This window comes from Pteropus alecto, unplaced genomic scaffold (genome assembly GCF_000325575.1).
Source record: "Pteropus alecto unplaced genomic scaffold, ASM32557v1 scaffold24, whole genome shotgun sequence".
In the NCBI taxonomy this organism is placed as follows: domain Eukaryota; kingdom Metazoa; phylum Chordata; class Mammalia; order Chiroptera; family Pteropodidae; genus Pteropus; species Pteropus alecto.
In genome coordinates, this window is record NW_006439192.1 from 28,819,433 (window position 1) to 28,843,996 (window position 24,564).

The following is a 24,564-nucleotide window of genomic DNA, read 5'->3' on the forward strand; positions in this document are numbered from 1 at the left end:
AAATGAATTTCATCAGGGAGTCCCCAATCCTACCCCTATCTCTCTACGTATCTTCTTCATTCTTCTATCTTCTCTGCAGACTGGCTTCTCTACTTCTTTAGTCTGCATGGTAGGAAACCTCGCCAGTGATGAAGAAATTATATCTAATATCTTTAGCTCCTAGTTAGAGACTGAGTTCTGTCTCTGTTCCAGATCCAGAATCCTGCAGAAATACTCTGGCCCTACTTTGATCTGATGTCCACTGGTAGGCCAATCAGCTGTGTGTTGGGCAAGGTGTCATGCTACACAAAATGACTGCTCTCACTGTAATCATGTGAGTGGGGAAGGAGGGAGCATTTCCCAGAAATCAAAGGGGCTAGGCAAACAAAATATTTCGTACATTGTACATGGCATGAGCAGTCTTTATCCTTATGGCAGGTTACCTTCCTTTAAAAGTATGGTAAGATCAATAGTCGTTGTCTTAATTTTTACAGGGGAAACACAAACAATGAAGAGATTATGCTTCTGATTAAGGACCTGATGCTTAATCATCCATAAGTTATGTACCTTTATAGATATAAATGCTTCTAAAGTTTATATTCACTAGTTTCTTTTTTTAAAAAATAGGTAACAATAACATAAAATTCCATTTAATATGATACAGTATTTTCCCACCCTTAATTTTCACTTAATTTGTCTAAAGGCAGGTACAAAATATAGAATCAATGCCCTACACACACATGGTAAGCATTTCAAATTATTAAATGTATGAAGTACAGTCAAATCTTAAGACTTTGTAATTTCTCATTTTTACAGAAATAAAACCAAAGGTTAAGGACCACTTTAATCAGGGTCAGGGTACAGGGAGGGGATGGAAATTTTCAAACACTTAGGATCATAAAATGGCTTATTAAAAAGCTGGCCCTGGAGTGCTTATTTTGCTGATTTTTTTTTTAACATAGCAAGAAATACTTGCTAGAGGTAAAATTATCGGAGTAGAAAAGTTTCTGTTTCTTTGAGCTTTCTAATTCAGCCTGAACAGTTGACTTTGCATCCACTCCAGTTTTGCAAGGCACACCTGTCTTTAAAATGAATGCATCAACTCTGACATGCAATACATTTTCATCCTTTGATCTCTTATCACATTATGTTTCAAAACATCAAAGAGTCTAAAGCTGTGTCTTGAATAGTGGCCAAACCTCAAAAACACAGCTCTGAGTTTGATCTTGAGCCCACAAAATCAGAAGTCTTGTAATCTCAACCACAACTTTTTTTTTTTAAACCTCATTAACAATATGCTGAAGTGGTTCTTTTCTGATAGTAATTTTAAGGCTTAGATAAAAAATTGTGGCTATAAAGTATAAGATTTCCTTTTTAAACAATTTTAACTCAAAGGTCTACCTGTTAACCAGCTCTTATTCACATAACAGCAGGATCCTCCAGCATTTTTCTCACCTCAACGAACTACTTTCCTCTTGATACTTGAATGAGTTTGCCACACAGATTCCCCAGTCAGTCCCTGCCACCTAATCTAAGCCAATACCTTGAGCCACCATCACTGCTGTCAGCTCCGGATTTCAAATCTTCGCTCCTAGCTCCTCCCAACCCTTGTTTCTTGTTTTGCCTCCTGCAACTAGTTATTTTCTTAACACCTTGTTATCCCAAGTGAAGAAAACTGCCCCTTCTCCTTCACTCAACATATACTATTAGCACATGGTCCTTTTATCAAAGGTTTAAGGGTAACAAAAGGCAATTATAGCATAGTGCAGAAACGTCTTCAAATTGAATCCTACATATCATTATTGTTAAAGGTTTCTCAGCATTCCTGATTTTTGTCCTTAAGCCCCTTCCTGTCTCTCCCTCTAACTCTTCTGCTTTCTCTCTTCTGTTTCCTACTCCTACAAAACTTAGCCTGAAAGAGGGCACTTCTCAAATTTCTGTTACTTTACTCTGCAAAGGAAATCTAAGCTCTTTTCTTTCAATCTTGTCCTTCCAAATATTGCCTAGAGACCTCGTCTTTGACAACTAACAAAAAGCCCATCTAGGTGTCTTCTAAACAAAAGTTTACTTTTTTGTCTGTAGGGAATGCTCTATTCTTTTAGGTTTTCTAGCCAAAGCTGCAGCTCATTCCTAAAGTAATAATTTTTTCTTTATGTTATAAAAACAAACCAGAAATGTTATAGTTAAATGGCTGTTGTACTCATCAAAGAAGTCCCAGGAGAGCTTATTCACTCACTGAAATGATAGTATCATTATTCTTGAATGATCTTCTACACAATTTACTAAGAAAAGTGACTTACTGCTGTGCCTCAAGACCTCTGCTTCTATCTCTCATTCTCATTCCTAAATCCATTTATTCAACCAACCAAAGGACAGGGCACAGGCACAGTAGGTGTGGAAAACATAGTCCTAGTACAGAAGGGGCTGTACTAGTACTAGTATGAACCAAGAGATGAGGAGGGTGGGGTTCTGTGTGAATAGATTGAGTTTTGAAGTTAAGAGGAATTTTATCAAGCTATTGCTAGCTTATACGGATACTTTAGGATTGAGAAGGAAAGTTGCTGCCTGTGGAATCATCATTCATACTTCTAGTCCATAGAGATACATAGCACATTTCTGCAAGCAGGCTAATAATGCTAGTAATGCTGTCTCCTTCCTGAAAATATTACATGTAGTTGGTGGAATCCTTAATACTGAAGTGTCCTAAATTTTAAATGTTTTCCATTCATTCGACCAAGAAGTATTTATAAGTATTTACTTTCTATGGACTTGAAAACAGTTTCATCTACTGAATATACATTCATTTATAAGTATGTTCCAGGCACCATGTTACATCAATTGAATGAACACAGTCAAGAATTGTCTTGTCAATTTTACCTAAATAAAGCTGAAAAAAAAAAAAAATAGAACTGTCTGCTATTATCACAATAATAGATCTTCTTAATGATAGTTTTGATTCATCAGTAAAAATTTATGATATATAGTATCTTATTATATAAAGGAGAGGCAAGAATATAATGCATTTTATAAAGAAAATATAAAGTAATCCATAAAAGTAATTGATTTAACTGTCTGCATTTGAATCTTCAGCTACATGGAAAATTCAAATATTCAGAAAAATACTTCTTCCCCCAACGATTCCAGAGCGCATTTGAATCTTCAGCTACATAAAAATTCAAATATTCAGAAAAATACTTCTTTCCCCAACGATTCCAGAGAATAAAAGTTTACTCTACTTGATAACACAAAGTCAATTTTCAGGCAACTGAATGACTTAATCCCAAAATCATTTTTAAATAAACATCCTCTCTAAATTTATTTATTTTCAGTATACCATGTAAAATAAGGGAAACTTGCATAAGTATTTCTTATTGTTCCTCTTTTGTTATCTAACCCAATGCTGAACAATACTGTGAGGTACCCAAAGTTTTTCTTTGGCATATGTCCATCTCTCCAGTTACTGGACAGCAGTTTGACCCTGTGCTATTCTGTGGCTGCTCAAGACTTCAGATTACTGAGCCTGACATGCATCCCTGACACAGTCTTCAAAACACAACCATCCTTGGTCACATTTCTTCCAAGTGCAAATCGGGCTAATCTCATAAACTAACTTGAGCTAACATGTTAATTAATTATGATAATAGCTTAATAAATTGTTGCTTTCAGGGAAATGTGCAAAAAATATATATATAGAAATGTAATACTGTAATCCAAATGCATGGGTCTTTTTCTCATTTATGGTTATTGACCAACTAAATTTCAAACTAAAACAATAAGCAAACAAACATCAAAGGTTAAAACAAAAATAAATCAGCTTACATTTAACTTTAGTTTGAGAAAGGAAATGAGAGTATACTACTTTACATTTGTGTATAGCACATGTATTTAGTGTTCTTTCATAACATATAAACATATGTCTTATTTACTTTAATACTTAAAACAATGCTGTAAGTTCATATTATTTCTATTTTATAATGAGAAAATTTAGTTTCAAAGAGGTTATGTTACTATTGAAGGGCAGATCAGGGACTCAAAGCAATTCTAATTCCAAGTCAAATGTTTTTACACTGTGCACAGCTCCTATAAAGGTTCATATCTCATTTTAAACTAAATAAAATATGAAAGTATATAAACACAACAATAAAACTACATATAAATTCAACATATGGCCACTTCAAAAAAATGAGGAGTAAGATGGGAGGGAGACTGAACAAGTCCAGCAAAAGGAAAAAGTATGAAAAAAGATTATTGGGCAAAAAACGTCAAAGATAGAGAAATAGGTATAGGAGAAAAAGAAAGAAAAAGACGGGTGTATATGAAAGGAAGGATGAGCTGAAGTCAGACCAGGTGGGTTCCTCAACCAGAGTTGCTTCTAACCAATACACCTGGCTTCACATTTCCAGAGAAGTCTTGCTCCACATTCCTCCTCATTGGCTCCAGTCAGTCAAACATCTTCCTCAATCTAAGTAGTCCAGAGAGCCTGGGGCTAGTATTTCACAGATTCCCCAGAGCCCTGACCTTATTTATCTTGATCTAATCACTGTAATCACTGTAATTAGTTTTCCTTTCAATTCCTCAGTGACAAAACTAAAAGCAATTTCCGTCAGAAATCTCCATTCTCTTTCATTCCTGAGAATTAATGGAGACCCTAGTAGTATCAAAAGCCTGATAGTAGTAACAAAAAAACAAACAAATAAAAACCAAGATTCTACCACAGAAATAGCTGACATCCAAACTTGCCTTGCTTGTACATTTTGTACCGAAAAACCACTGTTCTGTTAGATATATGATAGATAATAAAATGCCTACACATATTCACCACTTAAGTTTCTAGGTTCTTGTTTTATTTAGCTAATTTATTATTTAGTTAAATTAGGTAATTGCTTTCAAATAGGTAAAATATTTTATAATTAATTTTAACAAAATAACAGGTTTGGAAGATACGGAGTTTGAATCCCAGCTTAGGCTCTTAGTAATTCAGTGATTTTGGGTAAATTATATCTTTGAACTTTAGGTTCTTCATCTATAAAATGGGGTTAATAACATGATATCAATTACAAAGGTTGCTTTAAGAATTAAATGAGATAAATAGTTAAAACTGTATAACATATAGTAACCACTCAACGAATGTTATCTATTATTATTATTACTAGCCACTAACCTTGCTACCTAGCTGCAAACTTAATTATAGTATACTTTTTTTGCTTTATTAAAAAAGGTTAAAGTTCTTCACACACAAACCTTTATAAAGGAGTTCATCACTACTAACCCAGTATTACAAGAAATGTTAAAGGGATCTCTTTAAAAAGAAAAGATGAAGAACATAAATAAGAAAACATAGGAAAGAAAAAAATTCTCTCCGACAAAAGCAAACACATAGTAAAAGCACTGCATCAACCAACTACAACAATAAATTAAGGGATACACACAAACACACATACACACACAAAAGAAGTAAAAAATAATGACAAAAACATAAACATTGAGGAGGTGAGTAAAAGTTGTAGTGATTTTAGAATGTGTTTGAACTTAATGACCATCAACTTAAAATAGACAGCTATAAACATAGCTTGGTATATAAGAAGCACATGGTAACCACAAACTAAAAATCTACAAGAGATATATATAGGAAATAAAGAGTAAGGAATCCAAACACAACACTAAAATGTCATCAACATACAAGACAAGAGAGCAAGACAATATAACAAGAACAGAGAACTACAAAAATACAGAAAACAATACCTACTTTTATACACCAATGGCAAAAACTACCTACTTATCAATAATTACTTTAAATGTAAATGGACTAAATAATTACTTTAAATGTAAATGCTCCAATCAAAAAGAAAATGGCAACAAGGAATGAATTTTTAAAGACTCATACAGATGCTGCCTATAAGAGATTCACTTCAGATAGAAGGACATACTTGGATTGAAAGTAGAGATGGAAAAACATGTTTCATCTCAATGGTAATGAAAAAAAGGTAGAGTAACAATACTTACATGAGACAAAACAGACTTTAAAACAAGGTTTGTATCAAGGGACAAAGAAGGGCATTTCATAATGATAAAGTGATCAATCCAACAAGAGGACATAATGCTCATAAACATCTATACCCAATGTATGAGCATCTATATATAGAAAGAAAATATTGATGGACATAAAAGGAGAGATCGACAGTAATACAGTCATAGTAGGGGACTCTATCATCCCATTGACATCAATGGATAGATCATCCAGACAGAAAATCAACAAGGAAACAGTAGCCTCAAATGACACATTAGAGCAGATGAACTTAATTGATATTTTTAGGACATTATACCCCAAAATAGCAGCATACACATTTTTCTAAAGTGCACATAAATCACTTTCTAGAATAGACCATATGTTAGGCCACAGAACAAATCTCAATAAATATAAGATGACTGAAATCATATCAAGCATCTTCTCTGATCACAATGTTAAGAAACTAGATATCAATTACAAGAAGAAAACTAAAACCACACAAACACATGGAGACTAACTAACTTGCTACTAAAAACTGAATAGGTTAACGATTAGATCAAGGAAGAAATCAGAAGATACCTTGAGACCAATGAAAATGAAAACACAATGATCCAAAATCTATGAAACACAGCCAAAGCAGTTCTAAGAAGGAAATTTACAGCAATACAGTTCTACCTCAAGAAACAAGAAAAATCTCAAATAAACAATCTAAACTTACATCTAAAAAACTAAAAAAAGAAGAACTAATAAAGCCCCAAATGAGTAGAACAAAGGAAATAATAAAGATCAGAGTGGAAATAAATAAAATAAGAGTCAAACAAACAATAGAAAAGATCAGTGAAACCAAGAACTGATTCTATGTAAAGATAAACAAAACTGATAAACCTTTAGCCACACTCATCAAGAAACAAAAAAAGGGTCCAAATAAATAAAATCAGAAGGGAAAACTGAATCCACAGAAATACAAAAGATCCTAATGAAATACTGTGAACAATTATATGCCAACAAATTGGACAATTTGGAAGAAACAGATAAATTCCTAGAAACATACAATCTTTCAAGACTGAATCAGGAAGAAAGAGAAATCTGAACACACCAGTAACTACTGACGAAGTCGAATGAGTATTCAAAAACTTCCAACAAACAAAAGCCCTGGACCAATTTTACCAAATATCTAAAGAAAAATTAATACCTATTCTTCTCAAACTATTCCAAAAAATTGAAGATAAAGGAAGGCTCTCAAATTCATTTTATAAGGCCAGCATTACCCTGATTCTAAAACTAGACAAAGACACTACAAGGAGAAAAACAAAAACCAAAAAAACTATAGACAAATATCCCTCATGAATACAGATGCAAAAATCCTCAACAGATATTAGCAAACCAAATTCAGCAATGCATCAAAAATGTCAATATCATGATCAAGTGGTATTTATTCCAAGGATCTGAGACTATTTCAATATCCACAAATCAATTAACGTGATACATCAATAAAATGAAGGATAAAAATCATATAATCATATCAATAGATGCAGAAAAGGCATGTGACAAAATCCAACATCTAATCATAAAAATTCTCAGCAAAGTGAGGCAAGAGGAAACGTACCTCGACATAATAAAGGCCATAAATGATAAACCCACAGCTAACATCATATTCACTGGGGAAAAGCTAAAAGCATTTTCCTTAAGATCAGAAACAAGACAAGGATGTCTCCTTTCACCACTCTTATTCAACATAGAATTGGAAGTCCTAGCCACAGCAATCAGAAAAGAAAAAGAAAGAAAAGGCATCCGTATTGGAAAGGAAGAAATAAAACTCATTATTTGCAGATGACATGATACTATATATAGAGAACTCAAAGATTGTACCAAAAAACTATTAGAACTGATAAATGAATCCAGTAAAGTAACAAGATACAAAATTAATACTCAGAAATTAATTGCATTTTTAATTACCAATAACAAACTACCAGAAAGAGAAATTGAGAAAATAATCCCATTTACACGTCAAAAAGAATAAACTACCTAGGAATAAATTTAACCAAGGAGGTAAAAGACCTGTAATCAGAAAACTATAAGACATTGAAGAAAGAAATTGATGAAGACACAAATAAATGGAAGCATGTACCATGCTCATGAATATGAAGAATTAACATTGTTAAAATGTCCCTACTATGCAAAGCAGTCTACAAATTCAATGCAATCTCTATCAAAATATCAATGGCATTTTTAACAGAACTAGAACAAATAATCCTAAAATTTATACGGAACCACAAAAGACCCTAAAAATCCACAGCAATCTTGAGAAAGAAAAAGAAAGTTGGAGTTAGGCTACCTAATTTCAAACTGCACTATAAGCCACAGTAATTGAAATAGAATGGTACTGGCATAAAAACAGACATATTGATCAATGGAACGGAACAGAAAGCACAGAAATAAATCACTCATATGGTCAACTAATCTATGACAAAGGAAAGAATATACGGTGGGGGTAAAAACAGCCTCTTCAATAAATAGTGTTGAGAAAACTGGATGGATACATGCAAAAAAATAAAACTGGACCAATAGACACAAAAATAACTCAAAATGTATTAAAGACTTAAATGTGTCTATGGCCATGCCACCTTGAACAAGCCTGATCCCATCTGATACTGGAAGCTAAGCAGGGTCAGGCCAGGTTAGTACTTGGCCGGGTGCTGTAGGAGTAAATAAAAAATAAAAAAAATAACGGATTGTAAACTGACAAGGTCCTTGCAATCTGTGGGGGCAAACAAAGGTTGCCCCGCCTAAAAAAAAAAAAAAAAAAAAAAAGACTTAAATGTAAAACCCCAAACCACAAAACTCCCAAAACCAGAGGTGGAAAACTCTTTGTCACTGCTCTTAGTAATATTTTTTTTGGATATATCTCCTTGGACGAAGGAAACAAAACAAAAAATAAACAAATGGTACTACACAGAACTAAAGGGTTTTTGCACAATGAAGGAAACTGTCAGCGAAACAAAAGGACAACTTACTCAGTGGGAGAAGATATTTGCCAACGATACATTCTATAAGGGGTTAATATCCAAAATATATAAAGAACTCATTATATATTTTGAACACTGAAAAAACAAACAATCCGTTTTAAAAATGGGCAGATCACCTGAATAGACATTTCTTGAAAAAGGACATACAGATGGTCAATAGACATAAAAAAATGCTCAACATAACTAATCAACAGGGAAATGCAAATTTAAGCCACAATGAGACATCCTCTCACACCTTTCAGAATGGCTATCATCAATAAATCAAGAAAACAAGTGTTGGCGAGGGTGTAGAGAAAAGGGAACCTTTGTGCACTGTTGGTGGTGGAATTGTAAACTGGTGCAGCCGCTATGGAAAACAGTATGGAGGTTCCTCAAAAAATTAAAAACAGAACTACCTTATGACTCAGCAATTCCATTTCTAGATATTTATCTGAATAAATCCAAAACACTAATTTGAAAAGATATACACACTCCTATGTTCACTGCAACATTATTTACAATAGCTAAGATATGAAAACAACCTATGTGCATTGTACATATATACAATGAAAATGTTACTCAGCCATAAAAAAAGAATGAAATCTTGCCATATGCAACAACATGGCTGTACCTGGAGGGCATAATGCTCAGTGAAATAAGTAAGACAGAGAAAGACAAATACCATATAATTTCATTTGTATGTGGATTTTTAAAAAAATAAATGAACAAACAAAACAAAAACAAATTCATAGATACAGAGAACAAATTGATGGTTGCTATATAGGAGGGGAAGTAGGGGAGTTAGTGAAAAAGGGGAAGGGATTAAGATGTACAAATTGCCAGTCATAAAAACAGTCACGGGGATGTAAAGTATAACATGGGGAATATAGTCAGTAATATAATAACTATGTGTGGTATCGGATGGGTACTAGACTTACTGGGGTGGTAACTTTATAAGATATAAATGTCTAATCACTATGTTGTACACTTGAAACTAATATAATATTGTATATCAACTGCAATTGAAAAAATTTTTATAAATTATTTTAAAAAATTTTAAAGATTAAAGTGATTTTAGAAGTTTTAGAAAAAAGTGGGTTTTTAAATAATGAACGGTAATAGAAATTAAAGTCAAATATTGATAGTCATATATATTAAAATTGAAAAGCAGAGATATAATACTTTTATGAATAATTTACCTCAAAGTCTATTAGCTGTAGGTCAGCTATCAGTGTCACCAGCAGCCCGCTATTGTAGAGTTCCTGTGCTAGCTGAGCCATAGCCTCTGTTGGGGGTTCCTTGTCATTTGTACCACACAGAATTTCTTTCATTGCTTGCAGTGATTTCGACACTTCTTCTGAAGCCTAGTGACCAAAAAGTATGCTAAGACTTAAAGGAATAAAAATTTTCAAGCTATAAACAAACAAATAAACACTATTTTCTAGGCCTTGTTTATGATCAAAGAACACCGTGGAGTTATAAATAAACAAAAACCACTTAGTAGGTACTAAAATTTATTTACTTAAAATATCTCTAATATTTCTATTTAGTTAATATAATTGAAACAATTATCTTCCCTTAAACTGTACTCAAACACAGTTAACTTTGCTAGTAATTAATTCTAAATTTAACTTTGAAAGAAAATTAAATGACTCCATTTTAAAGACTTGTCAGTAGCTACTAGTCTTTATTTAAAGCATTTGCTAAGATTTTTCAACAAATCCCTATTCTTCTGATGTTTTAATAAACTTGGTATAAAATCATGACTTGTAAAGACCCATAAACTTTCTTTGTCAATCCACTTTTCCCTCATACATAGTCATTATCGTTTTTTGCTATTTATGAAGCTTAAAAAAAAAAAATCCCAGACTACATTTAAAGAATAATAGGAAAATCCATAGAAGTAGAAAGTAGAGTAGTGCTAGGGCTTGGGGAGGGAGTAAGAGAAATGACTGCTAATGGTACAGTGTTTCTTTATGGGGCAATGAAAATGTTCTGGAATTAGTGGTGATGGCTGCACAACCTCATGACTATACTAAAAACCACTGAATTATCTACTTTAAAATGGTGGATTATATGGCATATGGATTATATCTCTATTAAAAATTATTTTAAATTAATACAGGAGAGGATAGGAGAACAGGCCAATTAGTTAACAATTTGATTTGTTGACTATGTTAAAAGAAATATACCATAGTTTTATTTTAATCATTATAATTGAAGGAAGGAATAGGAGGATAAGGTAAAATAATTAAAAATAATTTATAGTAGTGTGACACTATAAAAAAAAAATTTCCAGATACATTTTATGATCTGAGTGAAGCAATCCTTAATTTATTAAAGGCTGGGAGTTTCTTAATTTATCCACAGAAGAGTACTTTAAATAGATAATGATAATTAAGCAAACACTTGTGTGAGCACAACACATGTCAAGAAACATCATTTTAGCACCCTAGAAGTTACCTGAAGTTACTTTTCACCTTTGAAGTAAAGACTTTTATGTCTTTGATGACATTTATTTATTTATTTGTTTGTTTGTTTGTTTGTTTGTTTATTTTTCTTTGTAGTTTTCTTACCTATGTTTGCATCCCAAAATAATAAAGTCTAGTTCTGCTGATTTGGAACAGTAACCTATAGCCTTTCATAATTTGCTTCTTTCACTCAACACTACTTGTGTTGCGTGTAGGCAGGAGTTCTTAGTTTTCATTGCTCTGTAGTATTCCGTTGATGGAGGGACAACTTCATTATTAGTTCTACTGTTGATGGACATTTGGGTTGTTCCTACTGAGGGGTTACTATGAACAACACAACACTATGAACATTCCTATACATGCATCCTGGGCACATGTTCAAGAACATCTCTAGATTTTATACCTAGCAACAAAATTGCAGGTTTTAGAACATGTAAACCTTCCTACATAATAGATGATATACTAAACTGGTTCCCAAAACCCAATTTATACTTGATCGCTCACAGCAAATAAAAATTATTGCTTTTCATACTTGTTAACACTTAATACCATCAGACACTTTTCATTTTTGCCGCAGTACAACATGTGTAATATGAGTATAATGTGGTTTTAACTGGTCTTTTCCTGATTACTAATAAAGATGAGTATCTTTTTATATTTTTCAAATTTTTTTTCTCTTTTTCGTCATTTAGATTTACTTTTTTATGAAGGTCATTTCTTTTTTCTATTTGGACCAATATTGAGATTGTTATTATGAAGTACACTAGAATGAAAAATATGTTTCTATATAACTTACAAGGTGTAGGATGCAAAATATATTTCTACATCCTTATAAGAACACAAGATTGTATCATACACTGGGACAGAAATATACTATGCACTCAAGGGTATTTATTTTATAGATATCTTGAATCTTGCCATAAACTAGTCACTTTAGAGAGAAATCGAATATGTAGGATTCAACATCTCTTCAAGGGAATAACTAAAATACCAAAAAGCCCTTCCTACAAAGAAGCTCTGCTTGGTAGGACCTTAAAACAATATTAAAATGAAGTTTCACTGCAGTAGAAACTATCTACCACAGTTGATCTTTAAATAAAAACTTTTTACCCTTCATGCCAATATAATATACCAGTATAATCCCTTAGATTTTTAAGCTACTTCATCTAGAGGGATCCAAGTTCGGTCAGAGGCTCTGGATAATGAATCAAGAGTTCAAGACAATAGACTAGACAATTATCAGTTGCATAAAACATGAAATCAATTGAAATATATTTCTGGAGACCCTATGTGCCCCATCACAGATCATATTTGGAGTTCTTCATTAAGCTTTTATGTTGGTTTCTGGTCTTGGAATACATGTATTTTAATAATAATGTTACTATTTTAGCTCATACCTTGTCTGTCTTTTTGTCTTGCTTTTCCAAAATGGCTAAGTTGTCTTTCAGAATTTTCACGATTTCTGCTGGATTTTTCTGTGATTTACTAAACAAAGGCATTTTTTCATCTATAGAAATATCTTCTTCCAATATGGAATGCTAAAACAAACAACAAAAATTATGAATTTAACTCTTAACATGATTAAATTACACTAAATTGTCGTAAGTTTTCAATAACCTCATTCAGTAATTAGAAACATTAAAATCAAACTAAAATGAGTTTCATTGTTTTATGCCAAATTTAAATACACACAAAATATTTTTAAAACATTACCTATAAAGTGTTTCCTCGAAGTTAAAAATTTTTACTACAATAGAAAAATAAGAATTATGCAAGAATGAGAAAAGGAGTACTTTTAGAGAATAAGCAGATAAAATTAGGTATTTTGACTAAAGATAGAAATGATAATGACGCTGCTGCTGATGATAATAGATAAAATAAAACAAATAAAACTAGAGGGGCATTAAGATGCACATACTGTGGTAAAGCAATATTTAAAAGCATGCTACTCCACAGCAATCACAAAATTGCAATGTAAAATTATTTAGAATCTGTTCTTTATTTACTCTTCAAATATTCAGAACCATTTTCACTGATGAAATTAGGACTACCATGGTGAAAGGTAAGGGGGAAGGAGAAAGAAGAACCAATTCTTGTTTTTGAGAACATCTATTTACGTAGAGCAGAAAAGCCAAATATGACTATCATCACCCTATCTACACTAAAAATGTAAGTACTAGGGAAAAAAATCTCATAATTGAAGCCTCCAGATAGTAGAGGAATATTCATTTACTTTACGTTTAGTAGCAAAAATATTTCAAGAATTACAGAAGTATGATGTAATAAATCAAAAGTTCCCATTGACCAATTACCCAGAGGTGACAACTATTATCAGTTTGGTATATATTCCTCCTGACTTTTTATAAATATATATATTTTTTACATATTATGCAAGAATGAGAAAAGGAGTACTTTTAGAGAATAAGCAGATAAAATTAGGTATTTTGACTAAAGATAGAAATGATAATGACGCTGCATATTTTTTACACAGAAATGATAATGACGCTGCATATTTTTCACACAAAAATAAAATAGTACTAAATATAATATTTTTCAACTTTTCCCCACTCTTTATATTTTGAATATTGTTCTGTAAGTGCATGTTTAGATTTACAGTGTTTTAATAGCAATATAGTATTCTATTATACAGATACATTGTATAATTATTATTTGGCAAGTTCTTATTATTAAATTATTATAATTTATTTTACCAATACCCTATTGATGGACTTTTGGGTTAATTCTATCTCTCCTAATATTTTTCTTTTTAATAATGGTGCAATTAGTCAATGAAGAATATTATACATAAATATGTATACTCAGATATACACATCAGTTGACAGCAGCACTCTAACCCAGCTATTCTTGTGGTATAACCTTGGCCATAATGAGGATAATCCCTCATCCCTTAGATAACTACTTCCTAAATCTGGTTCCCTAGGATTTCTGTCAGATCTGTGAGTTACCTTATACCCTTCCAATAAATTCCTTCAGTATCATTTGTGATCAAGAATTCCAATGGGCTATATATATGTTGTCAAGTAGAAATCAAACTGTTGGTATAAATTTTGATGCTAAACAGAAAACTTAAAAAAGCATTTCATGTTTTCAGTAGGGATGTTGTTTTCGATAGGGATGCCTCAACTTCCTAATATGGGGAGGGTAAGTGTGAGGGGAAACTTGTCCACTTTCAGGGTAAAGATACATTTGAAAAGCATGTTAAAGGTCCCCAGTCAGCCTCTAAAGCTGACACAGAAAGTTGGCAGAGCACTCAAGTTTAAGTATGTGACGACCGCACTGTGAATCTCAGTGGGTGGTGTTAGGTACAAAAAAGAGAGCATCGAAAGAACATTGTGTCTTGTCCCTTTATAAAGCTCAAAAATAAAATTATAAGGACATATTAAGTTTTCCTTTAATAATCATGCCTAAACATAAATAAATAAAAGCAGAGTGTACTTCAAAGTTTATGCAATGTAGAGGTGGGGTGGGTGCTGAAACAATCACTGGATAGTTGCGCAGAGCAAGCAATCTGTTGCTTTGAACTTGGGTGGTCTTGGGCACAGTGTGTGATCTCTCTAAGGCTCTGTGTTCTTATCTGTAAATGAGGATAATAACATCTTCCTCTTAGGGTTGTTGTGAGGATTAACGGTATGCAGATCACCCTGCACAGGGCCTAGTATAAGTGAGGTACCCTACAATGTTTAGCTGCAATTATTACAAAAAGTTCCATGACATAGTTAATGAATTATTTCACTATAGAGAAAGGCATAATAATTGAGATACAATTTTTTTCTTAATTGTCATAGATATTTCTGGCTCCTTGAGTCACTTATACATTTTTTTAAATGCATAAATTTATTCTTTGAATGTTAAATATTCAGTGTTCAAATATTTAGCATTAAAAATTCTTTTAAAGGCTAAAAGCATTTGCGTAATTGTTATTTTTTTTCAGGTAGCACTAAACAAAAGATAGCCAGCTGCGGGAATTTCAACTAAATATGTACTCTCTGACATCAAAACAATACAAATTACAGTATGCTATATATATGACATGACATGATTTTTGTCTATTACCTATTGCTCTGCTCAGTTCTCAATGTAACAAGTGAATTTTAATGCTAATTCTAGTAAAATTACAAATGTATTCAGGATATCCATGTTAATAAAATAGCCAGCATTTCTTGATTCGCTGTCTTCCAATTTTTCATTTGCCTATTGTTTTGAATTTATTCATTCACTTACTTATTGAATAAGCTTAGTAATTACTAATCACAGGCATCTTGCTAAGTACTAGGGATAGAGTCATGACACAATCTCTGCTCTTTGGAGTTTATTATTAAGTGGAGAAAGCAAACATTTTAGGGACAATGGGATTATATAACAGAAGGAATTAACACATGTTATATATAATGCCTCCAATTCAGTATTCCTTTTTTAACTTCATTATTTTTATATTTTAATGTACCTAGTTATTGGAATAACTATAATATAAAATTAGTTTAATGTTTTAAAATTTCATAGGTTCATTATTCTTCAGTCGAGGGAAACCAAATCCCACACTCTCAAACTATGCAGTTCGAGCCCCCAGATCCCCTTCAAATTAATGTGAAACTCTATTGACTGCACTGTTCTCTTCAGACCATGGCCAGGCACACCCTACTCCCAGGATAAACACCTACCCCCATACCCTTCAAACTCGGAGGCTATCCTTTCTACAATTTGAGAAACTAGGCTGGTCATTCCATGTGCACCCACCCCAATCACATCATTTACTCCACCTGTTATTTAAGAAATGCACCAATGGGTACTCAACACTACTTGCTAAATAAACACATGGTACTTATCCAGTTCTAAGTTGGTAACTGATCATTATGATTCAGAAATTATCACCTTTATCTGGGTATCATTTGTTATATCTGTAAATTAAGAGAGTTCTTTTCTTTTTTTGTTTAACTGTGAATTTACCTAGTCATATCATTTCACTCATATTTTTCCATTTCGCTCATGAAGATATCGAGAAAAATTTTGCCAAATGTTTTGGGAAAGCGAAGATACATTATATTTATTTGTTAAAGCCAGTTTAATTATCTTATATTATTTTTTTATTACACCTCCATGACTTACTAATTTTATAACTGGAAGTTTGTACTTTTTGACCCCATTCACCCATTTCATCCGCCCCAACCAGCCACCCCTGGCAACCACCGATCTGTACTCTATATATACAAGCTTGTTTTTGTTTTTGTTTGTAAATGCCACATATAAGTGAGATCATATGGTATTTGTCTTTTCCTGTCTGGCTTATTTCACTTAGCACAATGCCCTTAAAGGTCCATCCATGTTGTGGCAAATGGCAAGATTTCATTCTTTTTAATGGCTGAATAATATTCCAGTGCGTGTGTGTATGTGTTTGGCTGTGTGTATGTGTGTGTGTGTGTGTGTGTGGCTGTGTGTCTCTGTGTATGTGTCCATGTGTGTCCATTCAACCATCAATGGATACTTTCATTGTTTCTATATCTTGGCTATTGTAAATAATGCTGCAGTGAACATGGGGGCACATATATCTTTTTGAACTAGTGTTTTCATTTTCTTCAGATAAATACCCAAAACTGGAATTGCTGGATCATATGGTGGTTCTATTTTTAATTTTTTAAGGATCCTCCATACCACAGAGGGGTATGGAGGATCCTTAAAATTAGATAGGCCATATAGGATGAGCTCTTGGTTATTCATTGCTTATCTATATTCATTCTGAATCTTTAACTTCTCATATCTATCACGGCCAAAGATAGAAAAGGAATGAAAGAATCCTGAAAATGGTGCCTTATGGATATAAAGTGGTAGTACTAATTTTTTCATAAAATCTACTTTAGAGATTTTAGAACATATACTATATTTCACCAATTCAGGAAGCCAGGAGAGAAGATGCCAATCTGTTATTCCAACAGATTGACACTAGATAAATGCCTCCTGGGCATTGAAAACTGTGTTAGGGCCTTGCGCATCAACCTGCCCTCTAGCGTTACTGCTGACAGCGGCCACGCAGCGCACAATGTCAGGGACTGCCACTGGCCCTGTTGTATTTTTCCACTTTCAAGAGTGAATACACAGAATAAATAACACAAAACGTAGATTCTATTTAAAAAAGAAGAAGAAAAAAGCACAAGAAAAGGACAGAAATACCCTGTGGACTTGGACAGGAAAGGTCACTTCCAAAATTAATTTTCTGTAGGAGATAGAACAGATCATTGAAAAAAATAAATAAATAAAAGGATTTAGACGAAAAGAGAGCTGGCCAAAATAAAATACTAAAAATATCTATCTATCTATCTATCTATCTATCTATCTATCTATCTATACACACACACACACACACACACACACACACACACACACACATATACCCCCCCCATGCAGCATGGTAATCCAAAACTGCATAGAGTAGAAATGACCCCACAGAAAATTGACTGAGAATAACTGAAAGGTACAAAATTAGTCAGCCTACATATATTTATTTATAAACAGAGCAAAACTCAGGGGCGGGGGGGGGGGAGAAAAGCCATTAAAATAAGACAAAATATATATTAATATCCCCTCTCCCCAAAATATGATATGCTATCATGTTCATAAAATAAGAACAGGCTGCTAAGAACGGTGAAGAAGAAAACATTCTTAGAACTAAAAGCATGCATGACTAAATAAAAATGCAGTAGAATAGTTGACTGGTTGAATGGTACAGAAGTGATAAACAAATAAGCAACTTGAAGACCAAGCCATGGAAATCTCCTGGAATGGAGAGGAAAAGACAAACAAAAACAAATAAGAACCTATTCAGAGAAAGGTTGGAAATATACAGGATAGATCTGGAGAGCCAATATTGATTGAATACTAGTTCTTAAAGGAAAAAGAAAAACAGAGATAACTGACAAAGAAAGAGTAACAAATAAATCAACAAAGAAAAATAATGGAAGAAAATTTCCTTAAGCTGAACAAAAGCACATGTCTTCAAATATACATATGCGAGGGGATATACAGAGAGGATGCGAAAAGGCCAACTCTAAGAACATTCTAAAACTTCTAAACTCTGAGACTAAGGAGAAATCTTACGAACTTCCAAAGAGTGGGGAAATCCAGAGCAGCACCCAAGAACTAGACTCTAAGAGAAGAATCAACATTTGTGACTCGAAAACAAATGTTCAAAAACAGTGAAACACTGTTTACATAGTTTCTGGGGAAAAACTATTACACGTTTGTGAGGGCAAAGTAAAATTACTTAAGGGAGGAGATGGAGAAGGACTAGAAGAAGAGAAAGGAAGAAAATAAAGAAATAGGAACGTGAGTAAGTAGATGAAAAAGATATGGAGTTGAGCAAAGAAACCAATAAAATTTATAGTTAAGTCTAAATGAAGGCTGACGTGTCTGTGAAACTTAATACAACTGTCAAAGTACTCTTAAAGCATTTTGATAGAGGCAAAATGTTACAAAAAATAAACAATAACCTGGAAAAACACAAATAAATAAAATTATTTTATAGACTTTGTTCAAGGGAACAACAGATACAATAGGCAAAACTTTCAACTATCAAAAGGGGGAAAAAGGAACAAAAAATAATTTGAATCAGTAAGAATCAGGAATGGAAAGAAAAAGTAAAGGCCAAGCAAATAGTAATTAGAGAATACAAAATAGTACAAAAGGAATAAGAGCAAAATACATACAGATGTGTTAAATTCAACTACTAAAAAAAATCAAGATTCAAATTGAGTTAGTGCTCACACGTGTGCACACACACAATTCTGCTATAAACCCAGCAAGGGACATAACTAAAACAAAAATGACACAACTAATTATTATTGGGACTAGGACATATATTTATAGATTACATATAATAGATATAATATAAATATATGTCAATTTTTTATAAACTGAATAACATTTTATATATGTTGGGGAAAATAAAGACTGTATTACATATCTATTTTTATTCTGTGATCTTGATTTTCTCTGCTAAGTAGAAGAACAAGTCACTACTAGAGAGAGATAAAGAACAGAGGAGTATAATATGGACTTTAAGAAAAAAAAAGTTTAGAATAGCTACTGATAGAAATGGAAACAGAAGTTACTAGGGAAAATAATTTAAGTTATTTTCAGTTAAAATATGTTCAATGTAGATCCTACGTACATATAATTCTTGTCAATAAAATCAGACTATGTTTATAGAATATATCAAATTGGATTATTTAATTTGGGGAAACTGGTGTATATAATTAATTTTATCAATAAGTCCAATAATACAAATGGCCAACAACTATTTGAAAAGATGCTCAACATCGCTTGCTATTAGGGAAATGCAAATCAAAACCACTATGAGATACCATCTATTACACGTTTTAGAATGGCTATAATTAATAGGACAAGTAATAACAAATGTTGGAAAGGATGTGGAGAAATAGGAACCCTCATACACTGCTGATGGGACTGCAAATTGGTACAGCCACTATGGAAAACAGTATGGAAGTTCCTCAAAACACTAAGAATTGATCTACCATATGGTCCAGCAATCCTTCTACTGGGTATTTACCCCAAAGACTTGAAACCCATAACAGAAAAGATATTTGCACACCAATGTTCATAGCAGCACAATTCACAGGGGCCAGGACATGGAAACAACAGAAGTGTCCTACAACAGATGATTGGCTAAAGAAGCTATGGTACATATATACAACGGAATATTACTCAGCCATACGAAGAGATGAAATACTGCCATTTGCAACAACATGGATGGACCTTGAAATAATCATACTAAGCGAAATAAGCCAGACGGAAAAGGCTGAAAATCACATGATATCACTAATATGTGGGATATAAACCTAAAAGCAACAAATGAACAGGACAAACAGAGACTCATGGACATGGACAATGAACTAGTGGTTACCAGATTGTGGGGGAGGGGAAATAAATAAAATGTCTAACAAATAAATAAATAAAATGCTTAAAAATTTTTTAAAAAATAAATAAATCAAGAGCAAGAGAAAAAAAATAAGTCCAATTAAAATTATTTCAGTTTAAGACAAAGTCATCAATAAAATAAAATCTATAAATAAATCTCAGCTCAATAAAAAATAAAATCATTGTTACACCAAGATACATCATAATTAAAATGCCAAAGGTTAAAAGCAAAGAGAGAATCTTAAAAGCAGCAAGAGAAAAGCAGTTAGTTATCTACAAGGGAGCCACCATAAAACTGTCAGGTGATATCTCAATAGAAATGTTTCAGGCCAGAAGGACCTAGAAAGAAAATTCAAAGTGATGAAAAGCAATGACCTACAACCAAGATTACTCTACCCACAAAGCTTTTCATTTAAAATTGAAAGACAGATAAAGAGCTTCTCAGACAAAAAAAAAAAAAGCTAAAGGAGTTCATCATCACAAAGCCAGTATTACAGGAAATGTTAGAGGAACTTAAAAAAAAGAAAAAAATATAAAAAATGAATAATAAAATGGCAATAGCTACATATCAAGCAACAATTACTTTAAATGTAAATAGATTAAATGATCCAATAAAAAGATAGTGTTGCTGAATGGAAAAGAAAACAAGATCCTTATATATGCTGCCTACAAGAGACTCACCTCAGATCGAAAGATACACAGAGACTGAAAATAAAGAGATGAAAAAAGATGTTTCATGAAAAAGGAAACAAACAAACAAAAAGGCTGAGGTAGCAATACTTATACCGGACAAAATAGATTTTAAAACAAAGGCTATACAAAGAGACAAAGAAGGACCCAGTTATCCATACACTTCTGGGTATTTATTTGGAGTAACCCAAAACACTACTTTGAAGGGACATGTGAATCTATATGTTTGCTGCAGCATTATTTACAGTAGCTAAGATATGGAGTCATCCTGAGTGTCCATCAATGGATGAATGGATAAAAAAAAAAAATGTGGCACATACATACAATGGAATATTACTCAGCTATAATAAGAATGAAAGCTTGCCATCTGCAACAACATGGATGGACCTAGAGGCGTACTGTGCTGAGTGGAGTAAGTCAGACAGAGAAAGACAAACGTCACATGTAGAATCTTGAGAACAGCATAAACAAATAAATAACAGAAACAAGCTCATAGGTACAGAGCATTTCGATGGTTGTCATATTGGGAAGTGGTAGGATGGGTAAAGCAGGGAAGGGATTAAGAGGAACAAATTGGTAGTTACAAAATAGTTATGGGGTTATAAAGTATAGCTTGGAGAATACAGTCAGTAGTATTGTAATAACTATGTATGGTATTAGATGGGTACTGGATTTATCAGTTATATAAATGTCTAATCACTGTGTTGTATACCTGAAACTAATATAATACTGTATGCCAACTATAATTGAAAAAAATAAAAATATAAAATGTTTTTTAAAATGGCTAACTCATGTCCCTGTGAGAAACCCAAATAGAGAACAGTATCTGTGTACCCTTATTTTTCTATTTAACCTATATCCAGTCAAAATACTATTTCCAAAGATTCCTAGGTTAGTTCTTTCCTGCTCCATAATTATCGCTGTCATTCATTTGTAATGAGTTGTTTAATAACTTGTCATTCATTTGTAATAAGTTATTTGTAATAAACTTACTTATTTGTTACAGGTTGTATTACATTTTGGGTGGCTCATATTTGTTTTTGTTTTGTTTTTAATTTATATACCATAAAGTTCTCTCTTTGTGGCATATAGTTCTATGGGTTTTGACAAAAATGACTATTTTTTATTAAAAGAATTTTTAAAAAATCATTGTTAATGGAGTCATTATCACTAAAAGAGGCACAAATAAAAACCATTACTATCACACTATCATTTTTATATGTTCTGATCAATGCATTAAAATATAAAACAGAAATTAGTACAAAATTAGGGAAGGATGTGCAATTCACAGATAATATGATTATATACATTAAAAATCTAAGACGAATAACTAAAAAACTCAGACTTAACAGGATTTGAATAAAGTAGTCAAATACATGATAAATATACATAAATTACTAGCTTTCATACATAAGCAATAACAAGTTAGAAAATATAATGAAAAACATATCTCATTCATACTGAAAACTACATACAATATCTACTTCAGATCTATACTTGAAAAAAACTATAAATTTTAATTTTAAAAAGTTAAATAGAAAAGTATATTATTATAGCATATTTAAAACCCACATAACCAACACAAAACCAGCAGAAAACTTGTAACTGGAATAGCTAAAGAATTCTCAAAATTCAGCAGTAAATTACCAATAATCCAATTAGAAAATGGGTAAAAGAAATGAACAGATAATTCACCAAAGAAGATATAAAGATGGCAAATAAGCACGTAAAAAGTCGTTCAACATCATTAACCATTAGGAAATGCAAACAGAAACCACAATGAGATATTATTATGCACGTATCGAAATGACTAACATGAAAAATAGTAACAACACACCCAATGCTGGTGAGGATGCAAAGAAACTGGGTTACTCATACACTGCTGGTGGGAACGTAAAATGGTACAGCTGCTTTAAAGAAGAATATGGCAGCTTCTTATAAAACTACACATATGATCACTATACAACCCATTGCACTCTTAGGCTTTGATCACAAAGAGATGAAAACTTATTTTCAAACAAAAACCTGTACACAAATTTTCACAGCAGTATTATTTGTAATAGCAAAAAATTGGAAGCAATGATGGTTAACCTGTGATATATCCATACAGTGGACTACTAGTCATTAATAAAAATAAACATGCTATTGATATACTCAACAACTTGGATCTCAAGAGAATTATGGTGAGTGAAAAAAGCCAATCTCAAAAGGTTACATATTGAATGATTCCATTCTATATTCTTAAAATGTTAAAATTACAAAGATGGAAAACAGAAGATGCCAAGGGTTATGGAGGGGTGAGGGTGGAAGATGGCTGTAGCTAAAAAAGGTTGAAGATATCCTAGCAATGGAACTGTTCTGTATTTTGATTATGGTGATGTTCGCATGAAACTACACGTATGATAAAACTGCAAAGAATTAAATATACATACATGCAACATGAAGGCATGTAAAACCAGTGAAATCTACATAAGGTCTGTAAATTATATCTGTCAATTTTCTCATTGTGATACTATACTATAGTTATGCAAGATGTCATTATAGGGGGAAACTGGATGAAGGGTATACAAAATGTCTTTTTTTTTTTTTTAAGAAATCTGAAGTGTGTTTATTTGAAAGGGACATCTTGAGTTATTACACTAACTTTCCAAAGACATTTCTTTTTTAAAAAATTTATTTATTTAAATTATTTTCAAGTATACAGTACATTGGTTAGATATCTATAATGTTCACATCTTGAGTTTACACTAACTTTCCAAAGACATTTCTTTTTTAAAAAATTTATTTATTTAAATTATTTTCAAGTATACAGTACATTGGTTAGACTGTATTATTTTTTATAGCTACATGTGAATCAATAAATTAGAGATTTGTGATACATTTAAAATTTTTCTATCTTGGTGTTTTTCTGCATTATTAATTATGAGCGCATTTCTTATTTCCTGAAACAATAAAGAGATTATATGGGAAAACTGCACATAACTAAGAAAAGATCTGATTAGAAAAACCTTGTTTTTGAATAGAAAAAAATGACTATTAATAATATGTCAATTATTCTGCAAGTCCTTGGTTTGAAATAATTCCAATCACAAGTCCAAAAAAGTTTTTGGTAACTAAATTAACAATACAAAAAAGCAAGGATAACAAATCCTAAAAAGATAGATTACTTAGAAGGGAATGAAATTAAAAGTGTTATTAAGTACTATAAGTAAAACTGTGGTAGACAAAAATAGACCAATGGAACAAAAGAGCCCTGATACAGATGTTAATTAATATGAGTGACTTTCAAATTTCTGGATGTAAAATAATTTCTCTAATTTTAGAAGTGATGAAATAAACCTCAAGTGAAAAGACTGAAAAATCAGTCAATACAAATATGCTATGAATCTAATAAATTTTTGAATTTTTATGGATGAAATAATAAATTATAGGCAAACAACAAGTAAGAAAATTCCATGGTATAAAA

General features: G+C 32.2%; 1 protein-coding gene across 2 annotated transcripts in view; it reads right to left on the reverse strand.

Moving 5' to 3' along the window:
• Positions 1-24,564, reverse strand: part of CAB39L (calcium binding protein 39 like) — a 74,099-nt gene that overhangs the window by 42,962 nt on the left and 6,573 nt on the right. For both annotated transcript variants that reach the window (XR_003047610.1, XM_006916451.3), the window contains exons 2-3: positions 12,860-13,000; positions 10,191-10,355 (exon numbers count right to left, since the gene is read on the reverse strand). Coding sequence is in view for 1 of the 2 variants with exons in the window: in XM_006916451.3 (XP_006916513.1) it covers positions 10,191-10,355; positions 12,860-12,961 (267 nt within the window). In the remaining variant the exon portion in view is untranslated. The remainder of the gene's footprint in view (positions 1-10,190; positions 10,356-12,859; positions 13,001-24,564) is intronic.